At 39.1% G+C, this 25,987-nt stretch overlaps 1 protein-coding gene across 2 annotated transcripts in view; it reads right to left on the reverse strand.

Moving 5' to 3' along the window:
* LSAMP (limbic system associated membrane protein) overlaps positions 1 to 25,987 on the reverse strand; it is a 652,155-nt gene that overhangs the window by 292,030 nt on the left and 334,138 nt on the right. For both annotated transcript variants that reach the window (XM_023213827.1, XM_023213836.1), the window contains exon 2: positions 4,083 to 4,315. In XM_023213827.1, the coding sequence (XP_023069595.1) occupies positions 4,083 to 4,315 (233 nt within the window). The remainder of the gene's footprint in view (positions 1 to 4,082; positions 4,316 to 25,987) is intronic.

Consider the following 25,987-nt stretch of genomic DNA (forward strand, 5'->3'; position numbering starts at 1 on the left):
GAGTAGCTGGGACTACAGGCGCCCGCCACCTCGCCCAGCTAGTTTTTGTATTTTTAGTAGAGACGGGGTTTCACCGTGTTAGCCAGGATGGTCTCGATCTCCTGACCTCGTAATCCGCCCGTCTCGGCCTCCCAAAGTGCTGGGATTACAGGCTTGAGCCACCGCGTCCAGCCCATTTTTAGAAATTCTAATTCCATTGTTCTGGATGTGGTTATCGAGAATGTGCATTTAAAACCAAAATGTTAACTTTGCTGCAGACTATACAGGAACCACACCTAGAATGCTAGTTTAAGAAGCTCTCTATGGTAGAATTCTGCAAATGTTCATTGCAGCACTGTTCACAATAGCAAAAACATGGAATCAAACAAAATGTCTATCAATGACAGACTGGATAAAGAACATGTGATATATGTACAACATGAAATATTATGCAGCCATAGCAAAGAACAAGATCATGTCTTTTGCGGGAACACAGGTGGGGCTGTAGGCTATGATCCTTAGTAAACTAATGCAGGAACAGAAAACCAAATACTACATGTTCTCACTTATAAGTGGGAGCTAAATGATAAGAACTTATGAACACAAAGAGGGAAACAACAGACACAGGTTTATTTGAGGGTGGAGGGTTAGAGGAGAGAGAGGATAAGAAAAGATAACTATTGGGTACTGAGCTTAATATCTGGGTGATGTAACAGTATATACAATAAACCCCTCCGACATGTGTTTATATATGTACCTTCAAACCTAAAATAGATTTTTAAAAAAGAGGCTCTCTAGAATCTGAAGGAAGTAAAGCTGAAGACTGGATGCTAAGGAAAAAGACAACTGAAAAAATGGGCTAGAGGCACCCAAAATAAAAACTGAAAGAGCCTACTGCAGGGATAATAGGCAATGAGTGAAAGCATCTGTTAGATTCTGGGCAGCACCCCACGACAGGATTGAGCTTTATGGAAGTACTGAAGTACCAGCAACATCATGGTATTCGTCGTCATCATCAACAGCATTGTTATCAACATCATCATCAACCTAGTGGGTGAGAAAACATGATCTCCAGACACTGGACTAGAGGTTTACATAGATCATCTAATTTAATCTTTATAATAAATTTAGGAGGACTTAAAATGTTAGTTTTATATGTATTTTTCATATGACAAAGCTGAACCTCAGAGAAATTAAGTGGTTTACCCCCAAAGTGTATTTAAACAGCAAAAATGAAAGCAGATTTGAATCAAGCAATGTAACTCTGCAGAACCCACCTTCTAAACTGCTATTCTTTAGTGATATCTTGTAGCACCTTTGAGCTCAAGGTGGCTTCACCATTGTGGAAGGAGAAGGAATACAGTATTTACATAATGATTAGTTGAACTGAATTTGCAGAAACCATGGAGGGTGATCATGGCAGGATGTAAAAAATCAAAAGTATCTTAGAGTCTAAAGAAAGGTGCTGTGAGGTTAGGGAAAAGGGAGAGGTCAGCCATTCCTAGAAGTAATATCTTTGATGTGGTGAAAACTGTATAGAGTTGAAGAATGGAATAGAAATAAATGGGAACAGCGTGAATGGATGGAACTTCTGATGGCCACAAGGGTGAATGCCCCAAGGAGAAGTGATTCAGCCATCTGGTGCTTGAGATCAAATTATCTAGTATGTATGTAATTGTCCAAAAATTTCCCTTGGCGACTCAGGCTCAAGGAGGAGACCATGCTTTCTTTATCCCGCTTGTAAGTACAAGCTTTGTTGTTGATTTTTTCTGTCAAAATAATGTGGCTGGGAATAAAATACAATAATATCTTGAATCAGACAAACGGGTTTGAAACCCTGTCCTAAGCCAACAGAGAGCCTTTGGCAGGCTCCTTCCTGTCTCTGAACTTTAAACTTTTGCATATATATAAAATAAAGGGGTAAACATCTACCTAAAAGTAGTATTATTAAAATTAAATGAGATAGTAGATAAACAGTACTTGGCACTTCTCCATCCCTTAAGTTAAATTTAATTTCATTTGCACTGCCATGTCAGGAAGGTACATGCAGTAGTATCTAACATAATTTTAGTTTTTAACCCTTGTGAGATGCTCATGTTTGTAGCTTAGAGTAAAAAGATAAATAAGAAAAAAAAAAAAAAAAAAGAGGAACACTGGGCATTTGGTGCTAACAGTTCAGACTTAAATATAAATTCTTAACTATGAATCCTTAAATTAGTCTTTAAAATCACGGCCCCCGCAAAAAAAAAAAACCAAAAACTCCATTCCAGTGGAAAGTGCTTTAAATTTCCAGATCTGCTTGGCACTTAACTATTCTCTGAACTGTCTTGTGACCTTGAGCAAGTATAACCTAAATTTAACTTCTGTTTGCTCATCTAGACACCGAGGAATATAGTGCTCAGATTGTCAAATGTATTCAGTATAGGACAATACACAATTTTTAGTTATGGTCTCTAGCGGCTTTTTAGTAACATCAAAGGCCATTAAAGCTACTAAAATTGTAGAAATATCATAATATAATCAAGCAGTTTTTTTTCAAGCATAACCCATTATAAAGAAATATATGAATAAACAATCTTACATCAAAACTCAAAGAAGAAAAATCACGAGATAATCTCAATAACTGGTCAGTAGGTAAAATCTGTTCTAAGGGGTCCTAAGTAAACTAGTTATCTCTCCTCCTTCTGCCATTGAATTTAGTAGAATTTTTTCTCTTGTTTCGATGTGTGTGTGTGTGTGTGTGTGTGTGTGTGTCTGTATAAATGTGTGCTTGTATTTGTTTTGAGGGAGTTGGTAAATTAACCCATTGGCATATTTACGTATTTCTATTTTGTTTACAAATGTAAATAGGTTGCCTAAGATCCATACCCTGCTGTCTCTCTTGTAATGGAGCTTAAATACTCTCTACTAAGCTACAAGAAAAGCATCCTATGCTTTGACTGTGATTGGAACTTTGCAAGCTAGTAGACATGCCTTTTACAAGCAATAAAATGAAGCTATCAGCCATTGCAAACGAACCAAAATAGAGGTCACATGACTAAAGCACCCGTGCACCAGGCAGTCTCTGATGTATTTTATTCCAGTTTCAATCTATTAATCAGAGGAGTTGGGAGAGCAATACTTTAAACACTGCAATAATCAATTCCATAACACATTAATAGAAGCTACAGTCAAACTTTGCCACACCACTGACTGACTGACTGCATCAGAACCTTGACAGGAGCCCTAGGGCCATGCCTAATTTGCATTACATTTACATACAATTATAAATCAAGAATACATGAACACAGCCCTAATGTTTGTTAGTGCTTAGATCTTTCCTGATAGATACATTGAAACTGCTGGTGGTTGGACTTCACTTGCAATAAAATTGTGCAGCTGATCAGTTTTGTTCTCATTCTGCAATTACGGGAAAAGAAACCCAACAGAGCAATAGTTTGGGGGTATGTGAATGCCATTTAAGGTTTTTATCCTGTAAAACTATGACTCAGATGTGCCCTTGGAACCCCCAATCTAGAAGCAAATTGTTCCCAATTACTTTGCAGATCCTGGTCATTGGATCTGATCACCAGTAACATGTCATTAAGTAGAGATACAAACCACATAGAAACCCGAACAGCTGAAAAAAATAAGTCTGCTGGAAAATTTTATTTTTCCAGAAGAACTTTGCTGTCACAAAAAAGATAATTAGTGATAATCTTCAGGGTGAGGACAGATAAACCCAAACTTTCTTAAACCCAAGAAAGCATCTGGTACCTAATAGGGTGGAAAAGTGTACTTCATATGGCTCTAAGCATTCTGTGTGTTCTGGTATCCCTGATTTACATTGTTCTAACAGCTGTGACTTTTGCTGTGGGTTTTCACACTCAGGGCTAGGTGAAAACATTCTCACTAACGTTACTGGCCTCAGTAACGGAGTACACTCTATATTGTTTTTGGTCCTCTCATTTTAAGTCTCTTTTTAGACAGAAAATCAATACTTAAGTCCAATAGTATCTTTGGGAATATTTCTTTTCAGAAAGGGTTCTGCAAATATTTTGTACATTATTATTCTGCAACTCCCACCTCTTTCTTACCACCCTTCTATCCCACACTTTCCTTACCTTGTACGATCAAGTAAACTTGGGAGGTCTTGGGCTCATGCTGTGTCTGAACTGAGCAAGTGTAGGAACCCTCATCATAGACATCCACCTTCTGGATTCGGAGGCTGTATTCCAGAGAATGGCGTTTCTCCAGCTCAACCCGTGGGTCCAGAGACCACTTGTCATGTCCAGCAAAAATGATGCCAGAACGGTTCAACCAGGCCACCTTTGAGTTCTTGTCTTCTACAACGCACCTGACAGAGCAGAGTAACAATATTAGTGCCTTAACAACAACTATTTCTGCATTTCTTTTCTAGGTGATCAGACTCAACAAGTCCAAACAAGGAAAATAATTATATGCCGAATGAATTACTGTCATTCTTGGAGTCCTTAAATTTTCACTATTTCATTTAAGATGTAATTACCATCCAGTGGATGGATGTCGTTATATTAGACTCAGTTCAGCAATAAACAATCTGAGTATGAGTAATGAAGGCAAAGTTAAATTAGTATTGACTTCCCATTATCTTCTTGTTTAGGAAAAGGCCACTCACTCTGAACTCCATCTTTTTAAGTAATTTTGAGAATTATACAATTGATATCATAGCACTCTTACTCCATCTTGAACTTTGTTTACTTTTTTTTTTTTGAGACGGAGTCTTGCTCAGTCGCCCAGGCTGGAGTGCAGTGGCCCGATCTCGGCTCACTGCAAGCTCTGCCTCGCGGTTTCACGCCATTCTCCTGCCTCAGCCTCCCAAGTAGCTGGGACTACAGGCGCCCGCCACCACACCCGCCTAGTTTTTTTTGTATTTTTAGTAGAGACGGGGTTTCACCATGTTAGCCAGGATGGTCTCCATCTCCCGACCTCGTGATCCGCCCGTCTCGGCCTCCCAAAGTGCTGGGATTACAGGCGTGAGCCACTGTGCCCGGCCCTGTGTTTACTCTTTTGTAAGTATTTCCTATAGTATGGTGTAATGATAGATTAAAGTTATACTCCACCATTATATGAATTAGACTAGACTTCTGAGTTTACTTCTAATCTTTACAAGTTTGGAATGCCAACTTCCAGGAGTAAAAATTGTGTGAGCAGATCCAAGCATAAGCAGATAGGTGTTATGACAAGGAAATCAAAGCAAACATCATCTGGCATAAGTTTGGTTCCAGCTGCTGAAGGCAGAAGCTTGTTTGGTGGCAAGTTAGGTTGCTAACAGCATTTCTAGTCATACTGAATGCAGGCAATCTTTAACAAAGATGAAGAAGACAATTTTGTCGTTCATAGACCAATATATCAAAAAGGGTAAAGGAATAACGCTTATTTGAATTACTGCTTTAAAAAATGTAAAAGGGTCTCTTCCTGAAATTTGAAAGAAAGGGGCAAAGAACATGAATTAGTGAAGGAGGGATAAATACTTTTTGGGGAGTATGATTTTCTCCTTCAGTTCCAGCAAGAGTCTTACAATGGAAGAATCTAGCAGAAAACAAAAACAAAAACAAAAACAAAACCTTCTGTCTGCATCCCTGTGGCAAGATTTATGTCTACCCCATAGGGAGATGTCCCAAACCCTGTTCACAGCTGCAAAGCCAGCTGCTCAACACTCTGGCGCAGGAGGGAATGAACAGAAAGAGCCACGAGCACCACAGCAGGACAATTAAGACACCCTGTTCCCCTATATTTTCTAAACCAAATAAAATCCAGTTTTTCTCTCAGGTCAGAACAACTAAACATAGACAGAAAATTGATGCATAACCCCTAGGCTGTCCACATGGGAATATAAAGGCCAACTGTGTCTCTTATAAGAAAGAGAAAAGCTAAGTCTTTCTACATACTCCATCTATGGTGTAATACAAAGACTTCCTTATCCTATTAATTTTAAATGAATTGTATATGTTATTTAGAGGGAGAATTTTTTTTTTTTTTTTTTTGAGACAGGTTTTGTTGAGTCACCAAGACTAGAGAGCAGTGTCCTGATCATAGCTCACTGCAGTCTCAAACTACTGGGCTCAAGCAATCCTCCTGACTCAGCCTCCTAGGTAGCTAGGATTATAGGTGCATGCCAGCAGGACTAGCTAATCAAAAAAAAAAAAAAAAAAAAAAAATTTAGAGATGGGGTGTTGCTGTGTTGTCCAGGCTAGTCTCAAGTGATCTACCCAACTTGGCCTCCCTAAGCACTGGGATTATGGTCATGAGTCACCATGCCTGACCCTAGAGTAAGAATTTGACTTAATAAGTTAGGTGCCAAGGTACACAGGTCTTATTTTTCTTCTTTACCTTTTTTCGTAAGGTTTTCATATTTGTTTTCATAAACATAACTAGATTTAGGCATCATTTAATATCTCCATTTCCCAGTATGCGCTTCTCTGTCATGCATATATTATTGAGTATAATTTATGTGTTTAATAATTTAGAGGCCTTTTATCATGAGCACCAACTTAACTTCATGAATGCTTGCTGCCTCATTCCAGACTCAGTTTTACTTTTGCTGTTCTCCTCTCTTGTGGCATCATTTCTCTGTTCTTGGTGATGTTTGCAGCATCTCTGAATGTAAAATCATTGATGAATTAATTAATAGGATGTTTGCTGTCTTACTCTAGACCATTATGAAATTGTTGAATGTAGATTGACCATGTTTTTTCTATTCTACTAAGAAGGATAGAAATTTACCTATGTAAATGTGTTTTAAATCTTCTATCATTTTTCCTTGTGCATGTTTCTCATCTGCACAGCTCAACACAAGAATGGCCAGATTTGCTACATTATAGATGTATTCTGAATGCCTCTTAGCCCCAAATATGGCTCCAATCTGTTCACTTTGAAAGAAAAAGTATTATATAATATAGCCTACATAAATATGGCCTGTGAATCCAATAAAAACAGCAAATTTTTACCTTGTTCATTTGGATACCACCAATAACTAATCTGGGATAAAAAAGGCATTTGATAAATGCCTGTCCTGTGAACTAACTGGGTCACACATGCAGACACAGGACATTTGGTAACCTATATTCCACATCCCCATCCCTAGTCCTATAGCATCCACAAATAAATTGGACAGATTTCCTTAACAGCATAAGGTAAAATTTATAAGTCGGGTCTTTATGTTCCTTTGACATTTTAGCAATTTTCATTCATGGAAAAGTTAAAATCATACAGATCATTATTCCAAATTATTATTTGAGGGTGTTCAGCTCTATCTTACCTAAAGAAGTAATTGACTATTTCAGCAAAATTGCCAGATGCATAAAAGTGCATCTAATTAAACAATGTATTATGTGGAAATTTTGTTATGACAATTTACATAGCACCTTATTTTTGCTTTGGGTTTTATCCACATTTATTTTTAAAATTCATCTTTTACTGACAAACAAGTGAATAGTATATTAGAATACACATATACTTTTTACTAACTCAGATGGTTAGCCAAACTCCAAGCACCAGAACACAGTACAGTAAAGTGTTTTTAAAAAGGAAACCACTTTTCCAGATCTTTCAGGGTTCCTTTTTATGTACCCAATAGTTGCAAAATAAATGTATTAGCTCTGTAAACTAGAAAATAATCCTTCTATAATGTGACTAAAACTTTCTTAATAAAAAATGAGTAAAGGAATAATACAACTCCAGAACTAAATATTTTCTTAATTTCAAAATCTTAATTTAAGGTGGCAACTATTTTTTATCATAAAAAGTACACATAAAAAAAAGACGGTAGGACCAGGCACGGTGGCGCATGCCTGTAATCCCAGCTCTTTGGAAGGCTGGAGGCAGGAGGACCACTTGAACTCAGGAGTTCGAGGCTGCAGTGAGCTATGATCACATCACTGCACTCCAGCCTGGCCAGAGTGAGAACTTGTAAAAAAGAAAAGAAAAGAAAAGAGAAAATATAGTAAACCAAAATCAGTAGTTTCAATTTGTAGAGGTCTATGTTTATTAAGAGATAATAACTAGTCATACAGTGTAATGACAGACCACCTGGCTATCTGGAAATAAGAAATGCTGATATAAATACAGACCCAGGTTGCCAGTCATTCACTGACTCACCAATAAGCATCATGGGCTTGCATCTCGGAGGTATGCTGGCTCAACTGTGCATCAGGCAGGCTTGTGGAGTAAATGAGAATTCTTGGGCCATGCTATTATAATATGATAATAATGAATTATCACCTACCTAGAATGTTGTTGCAGTTTAGTTCTAAACTTTATACTTAATGATTTTATCTCAAAATCAGCCTGGGCTAAAGCAGGAAGATGAAGAGATGTATTTCAAAAACTTGTTAGTGTTATGTGTTGTTTTAATAGAATGTTGTCTTGAGGAACACATTATGTTGCAAATAATTCCCAGGTTTAGAAAGAACTGGACCCTAATGACAGTGGGTGTTAGTGCCACGAGGAGAAGATCAGAGAATATCCTTCCACTTTGGGTGGGTTTTATGGAAGGCAGCTGAGGACATGGACGTATGCTACAAAATGCCACCTCTCCAGAACATCTTCTCTCGTCAGTGTAACCTTCTTAAAACTTCCTTTTTATGACCTTATCATACTCCACATTGCATTAGAGTTATTTGCACTCATCTTTTCTCATAAGCTTATTAAGACAGTGACCTTCTTGTAATTCACCTCTGGAGCCCTCACTGAGCCTAGCAGCATAAATACCACGTGCATAGTAGATACTTGCTAAAATGTGGAATAAACAAGATGAATTTAACAAATTGCATTAGGTCAATTATAAAATATTCATTAATTATCTAATAGGCACAGTAAAGATGGATTACTATTTTAATATTTCTTAAGAAATAATTAAAGTTATTAGATATAAAGGGAAATTTAAAAAGAATTATTGAGTGTGGTATTAAAATGAAAGTAAAGGAGAGAAAAAATGTGTTCCCATGTCCACTACAAAGAAAGATCATCTCTCGGAACTAGATGATCTATATTGCATGTGAAAAACTGAAAAAAAGTATCGTATCCTAACTAAGTGCTCAGTAGGTTGCTCACATTAATCATGAACCCTCGAATATCAGATGGGTTACCTACCGGAACTGTAAACCTATGATTTTTAAAAATAATCATCTCTAAAAATAGTTAGGAAAGGTAAGCACACAATTTTTTATCTTCTCTGTTTAGTATATTTGATTCCATAAAACTGTCACAAAAATCAATGCACCCATACAAATCTTAAGCATTGAATTTCTTCAAACACTTTATACCAAGTCTGTTATGCAGACTTATACAAACAGGTACACTGACAATTCTAGTAACATTGCACAAGAGTGGGGTTTATACTGCTTAAAAACTGAATATAACTGGAGGTAGAAAAGAAATGCTAAAATCAGTTTGAACCAACATATTACTTAATAGCATATGTACTGACAAGATAACTATGATGTAATTGATACGTATCTACCAGATATTAAGCCTGTTCAATTGCTGCTGGACACATTTCATATTTAACAAGCATTAATAACTGCTAAAAAACATGCCAACTTAGGATTCCAATTTATCTAGACTTGGCCTTGCATAAATTTCCTTCTTTTCTCAAGAGTATAATCTGGTATTTATTCACTGATAACAATAAATATATTTTATGTAATCTCTTACCAGTTATTTATACTCATATTTATACGTTGCAGAGTCTGGGAGTGGTGTAACTGGATGGGTAAGAGAAATCTATTTGTTTCTTAAGAAAGAATAGTTAGATAAGTAGTACCAAAGTGAAGGCAATTTGTGCCCCTAGATGACATTGGCAATATCTGGAGGCATTTTTTGGTTGTCACAACTAGGGAGGGGGTGTTGCTATTGGTTTCTAGTAGGGAGAGGCCAGGGGTGTTGATAAATGTCCTACAATGCCGTGGACAGCCCCCAACACAAAGATGTATCTTATCCAAAATGTTGACAGGATCGAGGTTGAAATACCCAGATGCAGACATCTTTCTCTTGGTTTACATATCCAGAAGCACAGAACAAATATCTAAAGTGCAGTAGTGTGTTTTCATAGCCTTATGCTTTTTAATTTACACATACTTAATTGTCAGCAGCAAAGTTCACGACAAAGGCACAACAATGAGGCCTAGTGAGGCTCTGGTTATAAGTTAATAGTTAATGACTATAAGTTAGTAGTTTATCATGCCCCTTTTGTTGTTTTTAGTTTCATAATCATAAAATGATGTAATTGTTTCCTAACACCCAGGATAGGTAAAGGAGAATCAGTTGGAGAAAATTGATTTTTTAAAAAAATATTAGTCTTTGTTCATCAGAAAACTTTTTCATTGACCTTTATTATTTTTCATATTTGTGAATCTCCCTCTTTTGTAAGATGTGGAAAGATTCAAGATGTGGATGGGAAGGATATCTTTAAGAATGTTATTTTGATGCTGTTTGCCTTGTAACTTCAATCCTACAAATAAAACCCTTAGTGAATCAGCAAAACTATCATAGAATCATTTCACTCTAGAAGGAAAGATAATTGGTCTGGGAAGTGATGCTATATATTCCCAGCATTAAAATGTGGAATCAGAAAAATTCTAAGCAGAGAATGGAATAAAGTATGAAAATATCCCAGATTCTCCTGAGTCAGAAGTCCTTAGTCTGGTTTTATAACATTATTTTAAGTATGATGAATTCCAACAACTATGCAAACACATCAAAAAAATAAATACCAAGTTAGTTAAAAATCAAATTTAAGGAATTTTAAATCATCAATCATTTTGGATCATCTTTTTGCTTCATTACCATTTTCTAAGATTAGAGTCAATTAGAAATAAAAAAAGAACTGTGGGAATTCACTGCTGACACTCAGGAGCCCTGTTAGCCTCTGCTGCAACTAAAAGCTTCAACTCTTTAACTTCCTTGCTCCTAGCTTTAGTTCTTTTCACACTTGACCTCTGTTTGGACCCCTGTCTGCTCTCTTGGCATCATTCTCTTGCTGTTTTGCATGTCTCTTCTCCTCATCTTCATCCACTTGACCCAGACCCTAATCTTAGTTTGGTAATGGTTGACTTCTCTAGATTTATACCAAACTGTAGACCAGTTAACACTATGACAGCATCTACAGGATCAGATTATCTCCCCTCACCCTTGCTTCTTTGCACACATTCATGTACAAATGGTTACATGCACATGTGTACATGACACACATGGAAGTAGTAATGGATGGCCAGGGCAGAGTAAGAACACCCAGGTAGCAGAATACAGAGGTAGTAAACCCACAGGAACTAGATTCATGTAAATATATTGCTGGCCACAATGATTCAGAAATCTGTATACTGCTAATGGAGTGCTAGTGTAAAAAAACAAACAGTTTAGCTCCTGAAGAGGCTCATTTTAGCTCTGGCCTTGCAGCCTATTTACTATTGGAACACAGATAAGTCATTTAACTTTTCTTTATCTTAGTTTCTTCGTAAGTAAAATAGGGCTAACGATACCTGTTCAACCCCTCAGAACCATTCTCAGGTTAGTTCTTTAAATCAAATGAGGTGATGTACATAGAAACATTTCATAAAACGCAAAGCAATATATATGCTTATATTCATAGTATCTCATTGTAAAGGATAAGAAGAAAACAGTCATATAAGAGAAATAACTAAAGGAAAAACATTGATTTCTCTAAGTCACATTCAAAAAATTAATCTCTTTCTATTTTGTAGTGTGATGAAACCCACTAAATATATATTACCCAGACTCTCAGATCAATCATGTATTTCTCTAAATGCCAAACTTTCATTAGTTATTCACATGTGCTCTACTGTGAAAGTACCCTTTCTGTGATTAGGCTACCACTTGCTACAATGATCGTCACCTGAAAGTGCAAAAAGTTCACCATGGCAAATGGCAAAACCCAGATAAGGTGTTCAATTCCTGGAGCAATGAAAAAGCCTCCATAGACATGCTTTTTGTCTCTTACTATCACTAAAGAACACCTTGTCCAGTCATACATGCATCGTTATATTTGATACATGCATGACTACATTTCAGAATCATCTTTTTGAAGAAGCATAGTTGCATATCCATGCAGATGGTAGAGGTTAAGAGAAGACTGGATGGAAAAGAAACAGGACCACCCAATTAAGCCCTGAATATGTCTCCACAAACCGTCTCTTCTAGGACCATCTTTATTCCTATTGTTGTCACATTAACTGTGCTGTCTCTACAGTCACATAGAAGAAATAAATGGGAAAAATAAGACATAAATTTCAAAAAGAGATAAATATTGAGACTGAGACCAGGAGAGAACTGATTTCTATCCCAGTCACAGTTGGAGTTAGAGTCAATCCCAGGAACATTTATAAGTGGTTGGAAACAGCTCTTCTAGGATCTTTCCAAGAGTCTGGATCATGTCAGAAAAATAAATCATTCTCTTCTTAATCACATCACAACTCAAAATTCTCCCTTATTTTGTAAGTGGTGAAGTGGAAAAGTTATGGGTTCAGTAGTTTAGTAGCTTTAGGCAAGTTACTTAGCAAAGAAAGGCAGCATGGTGAGGTGGTGGTGGCTTCAGGCTGCAAAGCCAATTTTCTGCTCTAAATTCGAGCTTCACCACATACTTGCTCTGTGGTTTTGGGACATTTGTTTATCCTCTCTGTGCATGTGTTTCCTAAGCTATAAAATGAAGATGATCATAGTATCTACCTCATTTGGCACTAGTAACGTTTAAAAGGTTTTAAAAAAATATATAGAGCAGTGCCTGGACCTAATGTGTCCAATATTTTTGAAGAGCTTCAGGGTTTTCCTTCTGCAAAACAGGAGTAGTAACTACTTCCTCAGATTGTTGTGACTATTAAACAGGATATATTTGGAGTACACAGTGATGTATTTTTGTTTCCATATCCTTCCATAATTCAAATCTTTGTCATTCATTCCGTAGAAACCTCATTTTTGTGATCAATCCAGCAGCTCCCGGATATTGTGACTCAATCTAATCCTTGCTTATTAATAGGCATTTTCAGGGAAACCCCCTTTTAGGGGCTTGGGCTGTCTTGCATCTGATAGCCCCTTGGTCCCCTCTGGTTAGCAATCGGCCTCTTACAGCCCACAGAATTTAAATCAAGAGCAGGATGATGCAGCACGGTTATAGTGCAATGGTGTAAACTGAGGATCTCATGCCATCTTTGGAACATTTTTAAAGGATTTTTGGGATACCTGTGCATAGGCAGCACAGGCCTTGATTGTCTCACCGCTTTCAACCAGATCCACTTAGTTTCATCAAGGGCAGAACTCATACATGGCTGTCTCTCTAGGGTAGCTGAAATAGAGGCCCATGCTGTGCTTTGTGATCGCCTGAGGTCTGCTGGCTGAACTGGGGTTGCTCCTGAATTGGATGAAGCATACCCTATACTTTGAGGACTCTCAGGTTGCAAGAACAAGGCCTGTTCTGTCTCCTCAGTGACTGAGTGGCAATTATATGCTCACTAAAGTAGCAAGAATCTACAACTTTTTCCTCTCCTTTGAACGACAAATTCTCCTCTTTCCTCCCTATACAGTTGAGAGAGGACGAGAAACAACTTTAAATTCTGCTTTTGTTTTGATTCTCCCTATGAGCCTTTGTTCTCTGTGAAAAATACCTCTCATTTGGAAAGAGAAAAAACTGCCTTTGGTTGTACCTTTGAAAGAGTAAAATTAGTCTTGGAATTGTAGCTCAGATTTGTAGTTAAAAACTTCACTCACTATGCAATTAAAAATAATTCCACAGCTATTTGAAGAAAATTGTGTTACCTCTGCATCATTACAAATACCAAAAGCATGCTAAGTTCTAGATAGAAAAAAATATGGTCTTTTCCATATAGGGTTTATACTTTATCTCATTCCAACAGTAAGGAAAAAGAAAAGTGCTTGCAATAAACCACAATGCACTTAGGATGAGCATTGTGATGTATGGGGCATGGCTGTAAAGTCAGGGGACTGTTTTCCACAAGGCTCACTTGAAAACCCAGCCCCTTACTTTATAGTCTTGTCATATATACCATTATGTAAATGTCATCATTGGAGCAGAACCACATTATAATATGACTCATCATTACATTACATGCATCTAGACATAATTCAGATCAAATTATGCCCTCTAAGACATGACAATTAATAGATACAACATGTATGTTATAACAAAGTTAACACATAAGAAGTATGTAAGCACATAAGTAAGTAAGTAATGAGACTGTCTTCAGGACTCCCTATAGAAAATGGCTCTACTGCCTGGTTTGCCTTCCCTGGCAGAGGTAGAGGTAAAAGAGACAAAGATAAAGGCAGGTGCGTATGAAGAGCAAAATAAGTCTTTTTTTTTTCTTCTAGACACAGTTTTGTTCTTGTTGCCAAGGCTGCAGTGCAATGGTGTGATCTCGGCACACTGCAACCTCGGCCTCCCAGGTTCAAGCACTTCTCCTGCCTCAGCTTCACAAGTAGCTGGGATTACAGGCATCCACCACCATACCTGGCTAATTTTGTATTTTTAGGTAAGATGGGGGTTTCACTATGTTGGTCAGGCTGTTCTCAAACTCATGATCTCAGGTTATCCACCCACCTTGGCCTCTCAGAGTGCTGGGATTACAGGCATAAGCCACCACACCTGGCCAGAAGTCTTTATTTTCGAAATGTAGTTTGTGGAAATAAATGTGAAATAGGGGACTCCAGAAGCTGCAAACTGAAGGAGATATAATCAAACAGATCTATCACAGGCAAAGGAAATGTAGTGGTCTCCTCCCCCAAATGACAAGAAGCCGACAGATCACTGCTGGATGCATATAAATCACAAGGAGGCCAGGCATGGTGGCTCACATCTGTAATCCCGGCACTTTGGGAGGCTGAGGCAGGAGGATCACCTGAGATTGGGAGTTCGAGACCAGCCTGACCAACATGGAGGTGTCTAGTAAAATTTCAAAATTAGCTGAGCGTGGTGGCACATGCCTGTAATCCCAGCTACTCAGGAGGCTGAGGCAGGGGAATCACTTGAACCCGGGAGGCTGTGGTTGTGGTGAGCCGAGATTGCGCCATTGCACTCCAGCCTTGGCAACAAGAGTGAAACTCTGTCTCAATAAATAAATACATACATACATACATACATACATACATACATACATACATACATAAATATTTTCAGGACACTTCTCACATGGAGAATTATAATTGTAAGAATTTTTATGACTTCCTTGTTTGCTTTTCCATCACACACTTTCCCCCACCTCACCTCCTAGTTGTTTCTATTTCCAAAATTATTTATTCTCTTCAGCATTATCTTCCAAAGGACAATGGTGTGAGGAGGGCTTCATCTTTGTGTGACAACCTATGTGTGTGTGTTTTTGTTCTTTCTCTCCCCAAAGCATTTCCCCCACTTCTGCTGGAGGCCTGTTGCTCTTGAACAGATCAACAATCAGGTCGTAAATGGGAGTTGGAGCCGGATGATCAAAAAGAACTTAGATAAATGGGAATAAAAGCAAGAGCTGATGAGTTTGAAATGAAAGCCCATCTGGGAGAGCTCTTCTAATGAACTCAGCCCACTCAAACTGTACAAAGAAAGCTGAAGAATGATTGCAACTACAATCTCCAAACCACATAAAGCACTAACACTGGTAAGGTGATGAAAGTGAAGGGAGGTAACTGGTATCTGGATTTGGGAGAGAGAAGAAGTCAAAGGCTATCACCCCCTTGTACTACTGCATTCACCATGTAAGTTCCTTCAGAAATTTCAGCCAGTCTGAATTAAAGAGAGAACTGCAGATGCTTCAGGATGAAGGTCACATTCTGAATTCTAAGAAGAACCCTATGATTCAAAAGTACCATCTCTTTAGCCTCAGAGCAGTTGTATACCACCTTCTCACTCGCTCTGTCCCTGGGCTAGTATGGAATTTGAAATTATGTTAAAGAAGAGGCATTTTCCCTCACAAAGACTCCCAAAATATGACTATTAAGTGAAAGGACAGGTAGAGGGAGGGAAAGAGCTGAATCTACGTGGAGATTAATAAAGTGTTCTTTTGAAATTGTTCCCCTATTTTTCCAGGGTTAATTATTGCCATTTACAGTCAAGACCTCTTGACACAGCACCAGAAATTTTGTTGAAATCTTAATATTCTGCAGAAACCTGACCTACCAGCAGGAATTATATTGACTAATTCATAATGTCCAGTCTCCCTAAAGGATGAGTCACCTTTGTCTGGCTCTATCACGACCACTCTTAGAATGATGGTGATAGTCTACTGATGGTCACATCCAGTTAATTTATCTGAAGTATTTGTCCTGTGTAACCTCTTCAAAGCTTTCAGCACAAGTCACCACCCAGTTTTCATTTTCTTGTTTTTCTTCCTAACTCTCTCACAATTTCTCAATTTCCATAATTGTCTCCTCTTTCTCCATGCACATTTTTATACATTGTTTTTCTCCAGGATTGTACTTTTCTTTTCTCCTGACCTCACAGAGCACTCCTAATACACTTTTGGCTTTAATTACACTTAATATGATTGAAATCTAAAACGGCATACTCAGCTGCTTCATGTAGATATTTGAAGGTACCTCAAATTCAACATGTCCTGAGCTGAAACTCATCATCTTCCACTTTATTCTGGTTCTTATTCTAAATTCCCTGTTATCAGTTAATGGAACTCTATTTCATCTATAAATTTATGCTAGTATCCACAGAATTATTCTTTTTTTTTTTTGTGGTGGGGGATGGGGTACAGAGTCATTCAGGCTGGCATATAATGGCACGATCTTGGCTCACTGCAACCTCTGCCTCCCAGGTTCAAGCAATCCTCCACCTCAGCCTCGCGAGTAGCTGGGATGACAGGTGCCCACCACCACACCTGGCTAATTTTTGCATTTTTAGTAGAGACAGGATTTCAACATGTTGGCCAGGCTGGTCTCAAACTCCTGACCTCAAGTGATCTGCTTGCTTCAGCCTCCCAAAGTGCTGGGGTTACAGACATGAGCCACCGTGCCCGGCCAAAGTTATTCTTATTTCCTTCTTCTTCTTCATGTGTCTTATGTAGTCACATATTATTTTACATTTTTTCTAATTGTTTAAAAAATATTTTAAAAAACTTTTAGCACACATCACCTTTGGGATTTTCATAAATTGACCTCTACTCTCCATCATCACTTCCACTGCCATTGTTCAGTGCCTTGTCATTTGTTACCAGCATCACTACACAGATTTCCAACTGGTGTTTTAGTCTGTGATACTGTATCCCCTTACCCACAGCTATTCCATCCGTCTTTCATAGTGAAAAGAATGTACATACATAAAGTTGATCACGTACTCATCTTATTTAAATGTTCGTGGTCTTTTTACCTGTAAAAATCCAAATAGATCAGTAAAACATCAGTTCACTTAACCTAGTTTTCCAGCCCGATCTCTTGACATTACACTGTTTTTGCTATGAATCTTATGCTTTGTTCAGACTTCAATCTCTCTCTTTCTAGCTCTGGTTTTTCCTTTTTATCTAAAATGTCTTGTTTGGCAAGCTCCTGCTTACTATACAAAATCTATCTCAGATGTGCCCTTCTCTGTGATTCATTCTCTCCAATTTCCCTAGTTGATTCTCAGCTTATGCTAGCATTTTACGTCTTTGTTTTCCTGCCTTTCATCAGTATTTTAAGAGTGGGCCAAAATCATGTCTTCTCAACTTTTGCAATTCTATTGCCTATCAAAGTGCCTTACACAAAAAAGTTTCTAGATAATTACTCAATGGATGAATGCATATATGAGAGTCTGTGGTTTTTTTTGCCTCTCATCTCACATTCATAAGAGTGTCCCCACTCTGATATATCTTGAAGGTGAAAAAAACTTACTATTCCAAGTGGTGTTGAAAGTGGAGAAATTGTGACAGGACAAGAGACGTTTTTCTAACCTAAACCAGGTATCTTATTTCCCTATAATTTCTCCTATCATTTTATCTTCTCCTCTAGGTCTAGAAAAATGATGGTATCTATGATGCATCTATGTTATACTATAATAGGTATGTGAAGGTAAATTTTTTATTACTCCTAACTTTTTTAATTGACATGTAATAATTGCGCATATTCATTACATGTGATGTTTCAATACATTTAATGTATAGTGATCAGATCAGGACAATTAACATATACATCATCTTGAATATTTGTAATTTCTTTGTGTTGAGAAGGTTCAATAACCTCCTTTTAGCTATTTGAAATGATATATTATTGTTTAGTCATCCTATTGCGGTATAGAATGTGCTAGAACTTATTTCCCGTATCTAGCTGTAATTTTGTATTCTTTAACACATCTCTTCTTATCATCCAAACAGTAAATTAAAAAATAAATACAATATGCAGGATAAACTTCATAACTCAAGTAAGTTCTAAAAATATGCTTAAGAGTGAAAACAAAAACTGATTTCTAATATATTGATGCCCCTTCTCTATTTGGTAGACTTAACTACAAACTTTTGTATTATCTTTTGTTAGTGACTCTTGTCTTAGAGGCTTATATTTAAGCATCCCAATAAATATTTTTTAATCCATACTCAGATGTCACACTGAGAACTAACCACCTGTGAGTTTATAGAGGGATTGTGATTAGATCATAATCAGTTTTCTCACCGATCTATTGAAGTAGGCTAATTTGGTCTCACAGAACTTTAAAATTTTTTCTTTCTCTACTTCATTTCACTGTGAAATTAGCAATTATTTTTTCCTTTAAGGTAATAATATGATCAAGAAGAAAAACAGGAAGGCTGATAAAGAGATAAAGAGTAAAATTTTCTCCACTGATCCTTTGTCTGGGAGGCAATGAAAATTTAGGCAGTCCAGATTCTTTCAGTCAACAGGAGGCACTGTAGTTATTCAGATAAAACTATGTTTCATTACTTAATTTTGGTAAATATTGTCCTATATTTATTTTCTTGGATTATTATAAAACACAATCTCAGAATTCTGTATATCATGCCTGCATCTGCAAACTGAATTAAACCAAAAAAAAAAAAAAAAAATTTAGAATGAGATTAATTTTATTTGTCTAACTGACTGGGCTAAGTGGTGCTTAGACATTTGTTTAAACATTATTCCTGGATGTGTCTGTGAAGGTGTTTCTGGATGAGATTAACATTTGAATTTGTAGACTGAGAAAGCAGATTGATCTTCCCAAATGTGGGTAGGCCTCACCTAATCCATTGAAGGCCTGAATGGAATAACAGGCTAAGTAAGAAAGAACTCTCTCTCATTATCTGCCTTCAAGCTAGGACATTAGTCTTCTCCTGCCTTCGCACTTGGACTTGGACTGAAATTACGTTTACACTATCAGCTCTCCTGAGTCTTCAGCTTATGGGCTGTAGATTTTGAGACTTCTCAGCTTCCACAATCATGTGAGTCATTTTTAAATTTTATCTATCTATTTATCTATCTATCTATCTATCTATCTATCTATCTATCTATCTATCTGTCTGTCTGTCTATCTATCTATCTGTCCATCTATCTTCTATGGGCTTTGTTTCTCTAAGAAATAAGACTAATACAGCAAGTTTTAACAAAATATTTTTAAGTAAGCTGAGCTTAGCTCAATCAAATGAATAATAATACATTATTGTCTTTCATACCTTGCTCTTTATCACGCTCTAAGAAGATATTTCTTAAAGTCCTTATTCTCTTATCCTCAATCACAGTATTCCCCCCCCGCCCGCAAAAAAAGAAAAAAAAAATTTACTAAAGGAAGTTACTACTGTAGCTCACCAACATATGTCCTTATATTTAAACTTCAAGAATACTGGTGTGTATAGCTTTAGTCAGAGGTGGACTTTCTAGTTTCTTTACTATATCTATCATTGTCCTGAGACTAGAATATACTGATATAATAGACGGTGTAGGCTGGGCACAGTGGCTCATGCCTATAATCCCAGCACTTTGGGAGGCTCAGGTGGGCACATCACTTGAGGCCAGGAGTTTGAGACCAGCCTGGGCAACATGGCAAAACCCCATCTTTACTAAAAATTCAAAAATTAGCCAGGCATAGTATCACATGATTATAGTCCCTGATACTTGGAGATTGAGACATGAGAATCACTTGAATCTGGGAGACAGAGGTTGCAGTGAGCCGAGATTATGCCACTGTGCTGCAGCCTGGGTGGCAAAGCGAGACTCCATCTCAAAAAAAATAAAAACAAAAAACAGTGCACATATCATATATTTTCGTTCATGTGTTCTGTGTCACTTCCTCTCATTCCATCTTTTTTTTTTTTGGCTATATTCTTTGCTTTAAGGACATGAGTCAATGTAAGAAAATGGCTTATTTATATATCCTTCCCTTTTTGCTCTTATGCAATGTGAGTCCCTTAATCTTTATGAACATTCTTCTGTCTAAATAAGACCTTGTGCCATGTCACATGATGCTTCACATTAAAATTATACCTCTACTAGACTGTAAAATTAAGGAAGTCAGAGTCCCTGATTTATTTGTTCTAAGTGTATCAGTGCAGTAATGATTTGAGTGCACAAAAATCCTACGGGTATTCAATAAAAAATTCTGTAACAATAAAGATAATTTCAAAAATAAAATTTCTGATTTACCATTCTACCTCTGCATAATACCTGAATCACAGAACACTGTGACAGAGGGTAACAAAATAGGAACTTTATGAAATATGCCCTGAGAGGACAGAATCAGAACGAAAGTGGGTAAAGCATGCATTGTTTATTAAGTAGAAAGCTTTCTCTAAGTAAGCCCAGGTAGATTTGTTTCCCCATCAATGAGTTCTACACGGCCTCCGTGACCCAACCAGAACTCAGTATGAACACTGGCCGGAGAGTCTAATCTCATAATTTCAAAACCTTTCTGGCAGTTTTCACTTACTGACTTATCCTAATCACCAGCTATTAACAGCAACAAAACGGTAAGAGGAACATAAAACATGATCAAAAGATACATATTCAATGCAAAACAGCTCAGCCTGTTAGCCCCAAGCAACGAATAAGTGAAGAACACTCTCCATTGTGTAGTAAAATGTTTCTGGAAGGCTAAGGTTGTTGGATGCAAACCTGCCCAAGGCAATGTTAAAAAAAATTCAACCAGTCAACAAAGCAAACTAGGCTTGCACCTGATGTTCTTCCATGCAGCTCACCCAGGTTTTGTTCATCAGGGAGAAATCTAATATTATGATAAAGAAAGATTTGAAGAGAATAACAACCTCGCACCAAATATTAACAGACCTTTTCTATTATATCATTTTGCCATTTTAAAACAACATAAAAGGTCAGATACTGGAGTTGCACAGGACTAAGCGTAGAAAATAATGTTTCTTGCAGTATGATTCTTTGCCATCCACTCACAAGTGAACTACCTCACGTCTCTCTAAAACTGAGAAATGCAATTTCTCTTATGTTACCTCGTAATACTAAGTCTGCTCACTCTACCATTTTAAGAGTTGGTGCTCATCTGGGACCCAAAACTACACAAAAAGACCTTACAGACATTCCTTTTCTGTCAAATGAAAAGTTAATAAGGATATATTGTCAGGCCTCTGTGCCCAAGCCAAGCCATCGCATTCCCTGTGACTTGCACATACACACCCAGATGGCCTGAAGTAACTAAAGAATCACAAAAGAAGTGAAAATGCCCTGCTCCGCCTTAACTGATGACATTCCACCACAAAAGAAGTGAAAATGGCCGGTCTTTGCCTTAAGTGATGACATTACCTTGTGAAATTCCCTTTCCTGGCTCATCCTGGCTCAGAAAGCTCCCCCAACTGAGCACCTTGCGACCCCCACTCCTGCCCGCCAGAGAACAACCCCCCTTTGATTGCAATTTTCCTTTACCTACCCAAATCCTATAAAACAGCCCCAGCTTTATCTCCCTTCGCTGACTCTCTTTTCAGACTCAGCCCGCCTGCACCCAGGTGATTAAAAAGCTTTATTGCTCACACAAAGCCTGTTTGGTGGTCTCTTCACACGGGCATGCATGACATTTTGGTGCTGTGACTCAGATCGGGGGACCTCCCTTGGGAGATCAATACCCTGTCCTCCTGCACTTTGCTCCATGAGAAATAATATCCACCTATGACCCTGGGTCCTCAGACCCACCAGCCCAAGGAACATCTCACCAATTTTAAATAGGGTAAGCAGCCTCTTTTTACCTTCTCCAACCTCTCCCACTATCCCTTAACCTCTTTCTCCTTTCAATCTTGACGCCACACTTCAATCTTTCCCTTCTCTTAATTTTAGTTCCTTTCCTTTTCTGGTAGAGATGAAGGAGATGCAGAGATGCGTTTTATCCGTGGACCCGAAAATCTGGCACCGGTCACGGACTCGGGAAGGCAGCCTTCCCTTGGTGTTTAATCATTTCAGGGATGCCTCTCTGATTATTCACCCACGTTTCAGAGGTGTCTGACCATGCAGGGACACCTGCCTTAGTTCTTCACCCTTAGTGGCAAGTCCTGCTTTTCTGGGGGAGGGGCAAGAACCCTGACCCCTTCTCTCCCTGTCTCTACCCCTTTTCTGCTTTTCGGGGGGGGCAAGAACCTCTTGACCCCTTATTTCCACACCCTGACCTCTTATCTCTGCACCCAAACCCTTATTTCCATGCCCCGACTTCTTATCTCTGCGCCCTTACCCCTTATTTCCGCACCCTGACCTCTTATCTCTGCACCCAAACCCTGGGTGCAGGCAGGCTGAGTCTGAAAAGAGAGTCAGGGAAGGGCGATAAGGGTGGGGCTGTTTTATAGGATTTGGGTAGGTAAAGGAAAATTGCAATCAAAATTTCTGTGCCCCAACTTCTGATCTCTGCGCCCCAACTGTGCCCCAGCCCCTTTCCCGCTTTTCCAGAGGGTAAGAACCCCCGAACCCCTTCTCTCCGTGTCTTTACTCTCTCTTTTCTCTGGGCTTGCCTCCTTCACTATGCGCAACCTTCTACCCTCCATTCCTCCTTCTTCTCCCTTAGCCTGTGTTCTCAAGAACTTAAAACCTCTTTAACTCACACCTAACCTAAAACCTAAATGCCTTACTTTCTTCTACAATGGCGCTTGACCCCAATACAAACTTGACAGTAGTTCCAAATAGCTAGAAAACGGCACTTTTGATTTTTCCATCCTACAACATCTAAATACTTCTTGTCGTAAAATGGGCAAATGGTCTGAGGTGCCTTACGTCCAGGCATTCTTTTACACATCGATCCCTCCCTAGTCTCTGTTTCCAATGCAACTCGTCCCAAATCTTCCTTCTTTCCCTCCCGCCTGTCCCCTCAGTCCCAATCTCAAGCATCGCTGAGTCTTTCTAATCTTCCTTTTCTACAGACCCATCTGACCTCTCTCCTCCTCACCAGGACAAGCTAGGTCCCAATTTTTCCTCAGCCTCTGCTCCCCTACCCTATAATCCTTTTATCACCTCCCCTCCTCACACCCGGTCTGGCTTACAGTTTCGTTCCGTGACTAGCCTTCCCCCACCTGCCCAACAATTTCCTCTTAAAAAAGTGGCTAGAGCTAAAGGCATAGTCAAGGTTAATGCTCCTTTTTCTTTTTCTGACCTTTCCCAGATCACTTAGCGTTTAGGCTCTCTTTCATCAAATGCGAAAAACCCAGCCCAGTTCATGGCCCGTTTAGCAGCAACCCTGAGATGCCTTACAGCCCTAGACCCTGAAAGGTCAGAAGGCTGTCTTATTTTCAATATACATTTTATTACCCTATCAGCTCCCAACATTAAATAAAGCTCCAAAAATTAAATTCCGACCCTAAACCCCACAACAGGACTTAATGAACCTCGCCTTCAAGGTGTACAATAATAGAGTAGAGGCAGCCAAGTAGCAACTTATTTCCGAGTTGCAATTCCTTGCCTCCACTGTGAGACAAACCCCAGCCACATCTCCAGCACACAACTCTAAATGCCTGAACTGCGGCTGCCAGGGGTTCCTCCAGAATCTCCTCCCCCGGGAGCTTGCTACAAGTACTGGAAATCTGGCCACTGGGCCAAGGAATGCTTGCAGCCTGGGATTCCTCCTAAGCCATGTCCCATCTATGCAGGACCCCACTGGAAATCAGACTGTCCAACTCGCCTGGCAGCCACTCCCAGAGCCCCTGGAGCTCTGGTCCAAGGCTCTCTGACTGACTCCTTCCCAGACCTTCTCGGCTTAGCGGCTCAAGACTGACACTGCCCCATCACCTCGGAAGCCTCCTGGACCATCACAGACACTTTGGGTAACTCTTACAGTGGAGGGTAAGTCCGTCCCCTTATTAATCAATACGGAGGCTGCCCGCTCCACATTACCTTCTTTTCAAGGGCCCTGTTTCCCTTGCCTCCATAACTGTTGTAGGTATTGACGGCCAGGCTTCTAAACTTCTTAAAATTTCCCAACTCTGGTGCCAACTTGGACAACATTCTTTTATACACTCCTTTTTAGTTATCCCCACTTGCCCAGCTCCCTTATTAGGTTGAGACATTTTAACTAAATTATCTGCTTCCCTGACTATTCCTGGGCTACAGCCACACCTCATTGCTGCCTTTTTCCCCAGTTCAAAGCCTCCTTCGCATCCTCCCCTTGTATCTCCCCACCTTAACCCACAAGTATAAGATACCTCTGCTCCCTCCTTGGCGACTGATCATGAACCGCTTACCATCCCATTAAAACCTAATCACCCTTACCCCACTCAACACCAATATCCCACCCCGCAGCACGCTTTAAAAGGATTAAAGCCTGTTATCACTCACCTGTTAGAGCATGGCCTTTTAAAGCCTGTAAACACCCCTTACAATTTCTCCATTTTACCTGTCCTAAAACCAGACAAGGCTTGCAAGTTAGTTCAGGATCTGTGCCTTATCAACCATATTGTTTTACCTGTCCACCCTGTGGTGCCAAAGCCATATACTCTCCTCAATACCTCCCTCCACAACCCATTATTCTGTTCTAGATCTCAAACATACTTTCTTTACTATTCTTTTGCACCCTTCATCCCAGCCTCTCTTTGCTTTCACTTGGACTGACCCTGACACCCACCAGGCTCAGCAAATTACCTGGGCTCTACTGCCACAAGGTGTCACAGACAGCCCCCATTACTTCAGTCAAGCCCAAATTTCTTCCTCATCTGTTACCTATCTCGGCAAAATTCTCATAAAAACACACATGCTCTCCCTGCTGATCGTGTCCAGCTAATCTCCCAAACCCCAATCCCTTCTACAAAACAAAAGGAGTTCTACAACAACTCCTTTCTTTCCTAGGCATGGTTAGTGCAGTCAGAATTCTTACATAAGGGCCAGGATTGTATCCTGTAGCCTTTCTGTCCAAACAACTTGACCTTACTGTTTTAGCCTAGCCCTCATGTCTGCGTGCAGCGGCCGCCGTTGCTTTAATACTGGTAGAGGCCCTAAAAATCACAAACTGTGCTCAACTCTCTATAGTTTTCATAACTTCCAAAATCCATTTTCTTCCCCCAACCATCACTCAGGACAATGCTTATGCTGATAAGTTAGCTAAAAAAGCAGCTAGCATGCCAACTTCTATCCCTCACGACAGTTTTCCTCCTTCATATCAGCCACTCCCACCTACTCCCCCACTGAAACTTCCACCTATCAATCTCTTCCCACACAAGGCAAATGGTTCTTAGACCAAGGAAAATATCTCCTTCCAACCTCACAGGCCCGTTCTATTCTGTCATTTTTTCATAACCTCTTCCATCTAGGTTATAAGCTGCTAGCCTATCTCTTATAACCTCTCATTTCCTTTCCATCCTAGAAATGTATCCTCAAGAAAATCACTTCTCAGTATTCCATCTGCTATTCTACTACTCCTCAGGAATTTCTCAGGCCCTCTCCTTTCCCTACACATCAAGCTTGAGGATTTGCCCCTGCCCAGGACTGGCAAATTGACTTTACTCACATGCCCCGAGTCAGAAAACTAAAATACCCCTTGGTCTAGAGAGACACTTTCACTGGATGGGTAGAGGCCTTTCCCACAGGGTCTGAGAAGGCCACCGCGGGCATTTTTTCCCTTCTGTCAGACATAATTCCTCAGTTT

This window comes from Piliocolobus tephrosceles, chromosome 2 (genome assembly GCF_002776525.5).
Source record: "Piliocolobus tephrosceles isolate RC106 chromosome 2, ASM277652v3, whole genome shotgun sequence".
NCBI lineage: Eukaryota > Metazoa > Chordata > Mammalia > Primates > Cercopithecidae > Piliocolobus > Piliocolobus tephrosceles.